The sequence below is a fragment of the Belonocnema kinseyi genome, chromosome 1 (assembly GCF_010883055.1).
Source record: "Belonocnema kinseyi isolate 2016_QV_RU_SX_M_011 chromosome 1, B_treatae_v1, whole genome shotgun sequence".
NCBI lineage: Eukaryota > Metazoa > Arthropoda > Insecta > Hymenoptera > Cynipidae > Belonocnema > Belonocnema kinseyi.
This window is the reverse complement of record NC_046657.1, coordinates 67,732,793-67,740,402: the sequence shown is the minus strand read 5'-3', so window position 1 is coordinate 67,740,402 and position 7,610 is coordinate 67,732,793. Positions and strand designations below refer to the sequence as shown.

Here is a 7,610-nt window from a genome sequence, read left to right as displayed (position 1 = left end):
CAATACGCCAATTAGCACAAATGGTAAGTTCCGACAGTGCCTACAAGTGTACCTACTGGCCGCTAGATGGCAATACCGGTTTCATATGTATACACCTGGTAAGCACGCAGCCCGGAATGATTGAGAAATGGCGTCGTGGAAAAAGGAAGAATATCGTGCGATAATTCGATACAACTTTTTTCGCGGTTTAAGTGTAGGCCAATGTTTTGAGGAAATTTCTCCAGTGTTTCGGTAAGGATTGTCCGCATCAAACAACAACTTTCCGATGGTACACGCAGTTCGAAAGGGGAGATTTTGGTCTCACGGACGACTCGCGCTCAGGTCGACTGCCGGAAGTGATAACATCGGATAACATTCCGTCTGTGAATAATCTACTGAATGATAATAGAAGAATCACGTACCGGCAGATAGAGCAAATGTTACACATTAGTGCACCAGCAGCCATCGAATTCTACATGAACTTTTACATGTTCGGAAGGTTTGTACTCTATGGGTACCACATGCTTTGACCGAGGAGCAAATGGCAGCGAGAGTAAAACGGTGCCAAAAAATACTAAAAATATTTGAATCGGGATCTTCTCGGAATGTAAATAGTATTATAACTAGCTACGAAAACTGGCTGTATTATTACGACGTTCGAACAAAATCACAAAACAAGATCTGACTGTTTGAGAATGAGGATGCTCCAGTGGAGGTGCGGAAGTCTCGATCTGTAAACAAAAGAATGATTGCAGTATTCTTTGGGAAACGCGGCATTGTGGATAGGGTAGTACTAGAAAACCAGCGTAAGTCACCTCTTCCTTGTACACTCAAGCATGTTTACCCCAACTCATAAACCAACTCAAAACATCAGGCTGAAATCTCGACTCAGCACCTGGCTACTCCACCAGGACAACGCACTGGTTCACAGAGCGAAGGTCACAGTAGCTTTTTTAATCAAATCTGGATTGACTATTCTAGATCAGCCTCCTTACAGTCCGGATCTTACTCCCTGTGACTTTGGTTTGTTTGCGAAAGTAAAAAAACAACTAAAAGGGCTTCGATTTACTAACGAAACTGACCTTTTGACGGCATGGGACCGAGCGTGTGCAAATCTTGTAGAAGAAAGGTGGTATGGTTAGTTCGATGACTCGTTTCGACGTATGGAAAAGTGTATTCACTGCGGTGGAAAGTACTTTGAAAATCTATTAAAGGTTTTTCTGTATTCAGAAAACTTTCGCAGCACCCTATGTATGGTTTAATACTATTTTTTTGAGTTGACTATTTCAGAAAACTGGTATTGACTTTTGTGTTGATAGAGATACATTGAAAGATACTTTCGCGGTTCCAGAAGAATAAATGTAAACCAAAAGATTGCAAAACTTACTTGAATAAGCTTTTCCAGGAAGCTAGTCAGATAGTGGCGAAATTAGAAAATGACCTACGAATTCCGAGGACTGTTAGTAGGTAAAGTCATCGATTGAAGTATTCGAATAAAATCCTGAAACTCTTTTTCGATAGTTTATCTTTGTTTCACTACTGGCGAGTGTGATACAAGATAAGAGAACACGATCTTCTAAAGACACTTTAAGAGAGTTACGATCCTAGAGTACCAAATGATCTCGTGGGAAAAGAGTAGTTGAAAAAAATGTTATCAACAGCCCAAAGAACTCTCATAGAATTTGAAAAGGGTTTCTGGCCTGCCATTTGTTTTCTTCTGAAATAATTGGCATTTCTACGAGTTAGTGTGGCTACCACTAAATTTTCGTCTTCAAATTTCAGCCTGAAATGGACCCAGGAACTTCCTAGAAAACACTATATTATCAAATTCTCAATCCTTGATTCTCCCCCAGAGTTTTTTAGCGTCGTCCTAATACATTTCTTTTGCATTAGGTGTTCAAAATATATCATCCTCGAGGAAGTTGAATGTCAAACAGCAATTGGTCGCACTCCTGAGGTAACCCTGCCATTTTTCGTATAATCCGTTATTGTACATCAACTTTCGAGTGCACAAGGTTTAAAAAATTTATCTTTCTCTAGAAATTTATATTCTTAATCAATATTGACCTCACCCCAATCATTACTGGGAGGAAACGTGATTTTAGACCTGCTGCACTTAGAAGTTGTTGTATAATAACGACTCATAAGAAAAATAGTTTGGATGCTGTCCATCCTAACATAGAAAAAGCCAAAGCTGAAATTTGTTGCATCTAAAATTTCTCGCTGTTAAAGTTTACATGCTATTCGGCGAATTTTTATCCTACAATGGAATAAAAGCTGTGATCTACTACGGCGTCCTTAGCAGCAAGAAAAAAACGGCAAAGAATAAGTGAATTTGAGCTATAAATCGGGATACCAGATTTAAAACAAGCACAGAAAAAACAAAAGTAAAAATTTGTTGCAGGTAAGACTGGCTACGGGTCAAATTAAACATATTTCAGCGAAAATTTCGCCGAGGTTAGAAGAATAATTCCGATCTCATCTACTGCGCCATGCTGAAGTGAGAAAATTTCAATAGAACATATAGAAACAGCATCAGAAAACACGAAAAAAATTGTTTTTATTGATATATCTCCTCCGAAATAAACTATAATACTGTAGACGAATTATCAATTATTTGATACCATTTACCCGTGTGGAAATAACCCGGGTTACTCCTGGTAAAACAAGGTTTCTGGTCGGGGACTCGCTGGACAAAATTTATGTCGAAACCCCAGTCGGGGGCTGACTGGGCTCCGATCGGGCAAATCTAATGATCGTATGTTCAGACGGTAGCTGGTCGGACGCTGATTTGCAATAATAAAATTGTTGAACTTTGTTTATAACTTAATTACTTTCTCTGATTTCATTAAAAAATGGATGCCTGTATTCGCATGGATGTTCCACGCGTGAAAATATATTGTGTGAATATCTTTTTCACACCACAAAATTTTAAGGGTTCATGAGTTCAGACTTTCAAACCATGCATTTTGTGACGAAAATTCGAAGACAATTTTTTGAAATTCGAACTGTTTTTTTTAAAGAAAAAATTCTGAGTTCCATCTGTATGAAAAATTTCAAATGTTCAGAAAAAAATTACATTTTATATCAATCTTAAACTTTGTAAAATAGTATAAAACACCTAAAAACCAAACCTGACATGAAAGTCAACAACTTTTTTAATTAAGAAATTTTCAACGTTCACGATTGAATTTCTGAGTCCCGTCGTTGAAAAATTTAAATTTTAATAAAAAATTAAATTTCCTGTCATTCTCAAAAGTTGTAAAATAGTCTAAAACGAGAAAAAACAAAATATCCCGCGAGGCAAAATTGTAATCGATTTAAATTATTTATTTAAAAAGTATTTTACTGATATTCCTGTTAAAAGTTCGTGTATTTTATATTTACTTAACGCCGCATAATAATAAATAATTAGAAAAAGAGTACTTAAAAGTTGGTACATTAATTTTTGTGAACTGTAGCTTATGAGGATGGCCTTTTAAACGAGTTTCAACTTGTCGGTTTAGCGCAGTGGTTAGCACTCCCGACTGCTAGCAATTAGACTCAGGCATACATATACGTATGTTCGATACCCCGCATCGTTAGAAATTTTACTTGTAATATAATGTTTAAAAATGTAATATATGTATTTACTCTAAACAGAACTATTAATATTTAAAGTCAAAATACTTGCAATTATTTAATATTTAATATTTAATATTTATTTTTTAAATATTGTTTGTCTCTTAAAGAATACGTGAAAATAGTGAATGTAGTCTGTGTGCTGGGCGTTTTGAATTTTATATATTTATATGCTCCAATTTTACAGTGAAAAAGAATCAAATTGATCCCTCAACTCAGTGACAGATGCTCTTCATACAATTGAAAGCCGAATTATTTAAATCTAGTAAAGCAGCAATTAATCTTGTCCGGGCCACCGTCGCAATCCCTGGCCAGCTCCAGACCAGCTCCTCGCCATGCTCCATGGCCGGACGCTGGCGAGCGCAGCGTGACGATGCTTGTCGGATTCCAGCCAGAAACCCCGGTCAGCTCCCGACTTAAATCCGGGCTCTCCATTATTTAATTCTAATTTAGTTTATGATAATTTTATATTCAAATAAAAATTTTCATTATAATTCATATCATAATATTATTGAACTTAATGATTTCACAATATATCTATTAATTTAATATTCTTTTATATTAATAAAAAAAATTAGATTTTAACATAAACTTTAAATTATTATTCCTGTAACATTGAATAAACCACATTCTAATAAAAAGTATCTTTAGTAATTTAATGTAACGATTGAAGAATTATGAGAAACAAATTTATATATTATGCATGATAATAATTCATTAAAAATAACAGCTGTTATTAAAAGTGAAAATAAAAAGATACAAAATGGAAATAATTATCGGCGATCGATAAAAGTAGAAATCTAGTTTTTTATTTCGATTGATTTTATACGTTGAAGAAAGATGTCGCCATAGAATAAACCACGTGATTCAGTAACTTGACCATGTAAGATTCCGTCCCCATACACTACTAATGGAGGTTACGAGTTTTTATACATAGGATAATGCACCGGAGCGGTGTTAGTCAATAGAAATTTTTTCAGCATTTGACTGGTTTTAAGAATTTCTTCACTATCGGCGCTTTTGTTTATTTAGTGCTGAGCATTTCTAACTGAAAATTCCATCGATAAAAGATTGTAATGACAAAAATAGATAAAAATTCCAGCAGCAGGATTCGAAACCGGACTATGAAGTTACAAAATGGAAACGCTTCCGCCTAAAACAATTTGTAGTTGAAAAATTGTCTAGTCGCGGTTCATGTAACATGCGTGGATTTTTCAAAAGCAATTTTTTTTAAAGTGGCTGAAAATATTATATTATTATTTAATTATATTGTTATATTTTATTATTGAATAAAACTACTTACCACTTGAAGCACTTGGTTGCGAATTAGTTGGATAATTACTTCGAAAATTAAAAGAAGGTAATTTCTCCCAGCTTTTCTTTAATTTCCTGTCCGCCGATTCTGAAAAAGGAACAAAAGATATGTAACAAGATTAAAAAATATTTTCTTAACTAATGTATTAGATAACGAATTTTATAAATATTTATGTGAAGAAAATATTTAAATAAGGAAAAATAATATAAATAACGAATAATGAAATCCATTCTGCACATTGACGTGCACCGAAAAAAACTGCGTATAATATTTACCCATTTCTCAGAACAATCTTGATCTGTCCAAAAAAAAAAAGATTCACGTGGTCAGAATTGAAACGTAAAAAGAAAGGAAAAAATAAACTTAAACTTCACCCACCAGAGAATTGCCCGCAACGAAAATATTAATTGCTTTTTTTAGAGTTTCGTATTCTCGAGGATAAGTATGGGGAATAAGGGAAATGAGGGGCAGCGATAATAGTTGAAGTTGTGAAAGTGAGGGCAAATTAGAGTAAGTGAAATAGGGAATGGGAAGGAAAAGAGGGGAGATGAAATAGGGGAACTGAGGTGCAATGTGGGTGGTTGAATGAAAAGTGCGGACGTGGGAAGAAATGCGAGGAGGGGTAGTAGGAGAATTACGGGGAAGCAAGGGAAGTGGTAATAGAAGTAAGGGGAAATAAGGGGAGAGAAATTAGGAGAAGTAAGGGGAAATAAGGCAAGAGGTAGTTGGAGAAGTAAGGAAAATAAGGGGAGAGGTAGTACGAGAAGTGAGGCGAAATAAGATTGAATGAAGGGGGAGAAGATGAAGTGGACAGTAATAAGGAGAAATGAGGATTCGGTAGGGGAAATTTTGGTAAATGTAGAGGGGTAAATGAGGAGGAAAAAGAGGGAATATAGAGAAAATAAGGAAAATTAGAGAAAGAGGAGTAGAGAAAAAAAGATGAAATTATAGGATGCGAAGAAGAGGAAATACAGAGGATAAGGGTAATACGAATAGGGAAGTAGAAGGTGTCAGGAGAATGAAAGGAATGGAATGTAGGGGATGTTGAGGGAAGATGACGAGGTTATGAGGTTCTGAATTTTGGATGTTCTAAGGTTCTAAATTTCTGAGGTTATTTAGAATGTTCCAATTTTGTTCCAAAGGCACACTTGTTGTTTAAAAATACAACTGTTTTTTAAAAATATTTTTTGTTCATAAATTCAACAATTTTATTACATGTTTTCTACTTCCTTTATTTATAAATTTTGTTTACAAATTAATCTTTTTCTTTGAAAATTTCACCTATTTTTTAAAAATGCAATTGTCTGGGTAACACTTCATTTGTTTCGGTGTATAATAAACTTTTTTTTAAATGCAATTGTTTTCTAAAAATTGTTTTTTTTTCATTCATGAATTTGTCTAACCCAAATTCCATTCCAATTTCCTTAGTATATCGTTCGACAATTCCCAGAGCTAGATGCAGTTGCTCTCTGTTTTTAGCATAGATTTTAAGATCGTCCATGTAAAATACATGAGTGACCTTGTACTTTCGATCTGCAGGTTTGCCGCACAAGTACCCATCGGAATGGCGAATTGCTAGAGATAGTGGCAATAATGTAAGGCAAAAGAGGAGTGAATTCATGGTGTCGCCCTGAAAGACGCCTCTCTGAAAGGTGACCTTGTTAGTTGTCACACGATTTTTTCCAGATGAGATAGTAAATCTGGTTTTCCAAAGCGGCATCAATCTCTCTATGCACCCAACTATTTGCGGATGAACCTTTAAGATTTCCAAAAGACAGATGATAAGTCTATGGGAGGTCGAATCGAAAGCTTTCCGATAATAACTCTTTGAGCCTTGTTGTTCATACATTTCTTGCCACACAGGTTCAATTGCCCGAACAATCCTATCATTTAGGATAGCTGTGAATATCTTATAAAGTGTGTCCAGACAAGTTATTGGCCTGTAATTCTTCGGGTCAGCTAAGTTGCCTATTTTAGGCAGGAGTATTGTGCGCCCTTCCACCAACCACTCTGGAATCGGCTCTTCCGACTTTAAATATGAGGTGAAAATACGGGCCAAATGCTGATGGGTTGAAGAAAACTTCTTCCACCAGAAGTTTTTGATACAATCTGGTCCCGGTGCGGAATAGTTCTTCATCCCTCTTAATATTTTTTTCAGCTCCTCGGTTGAGTTGACAATTATTTTTATGGAATATTTGAAAATTTTTGAAAATTAAATTTTGAAAGCTTTGAATTTTTATTGATTCCATCTTCAAAACTCTAATCTACAAACATTTCAATATTTAACGTTTTCAAACTCTTCTTTTTTTTAAATTTCAATCTAAAGTTTTACAAAATTTAAAAATATTTAAAAAGATTTGTAAGGATTTCAAATATTTGAGGATGTTTTAAAAGATGTCTAAGAATTTTCAATTTATTTGTACTATTTACAGGAATTTCAGAGAATTAAAAAATGTTTAGAAGGCTTATTTTAAAAAATTCCAAAGTAATTTAGAAATCCTAAAAAAAGTCCAAGAAATTTTCATTGATTGCAGTAATTTAATGTGATATTTTGAAGGATTTGAAATATTTCAGAGAATTTTCAAAATTTCAAGGAATTTTCAAAATCTTGAAAAAATGTGAAGAAATTTCAAAAGATTTTTAATATTTTTGAATGTTTTAAAAGATGTAAAGTAATTTTCAATATATTTTTATA

At 34.3% G+C, this 7,610-nt stretch overlaps 1 protein-coding gene across 1 annotated transcript in view; it reads right to left on the bottom strand.

Moving 5' to 3' along the window:
- The window catches only part of LOC117178051 (putative cyclin-dependent serine/threonine-protein kinase DDB_G0272797/DDB_G0274007), a 5,433-nt gene extending 5,078 nt beyond the window's left edge, over window positions 1-355 (bottom strand). The window contains exon 1 of the mRNA XM_033369261.1: window positions 305-355. Within this exon, the coding sequence (XP_033225152.1) occupies window positions 305-355 (51 nt within the window). The remainder of the gene's footprint in view (window positions 1-304) is intronic.
- Window positions 356-7,610: the final 7,255 nt, after the last annotated feature.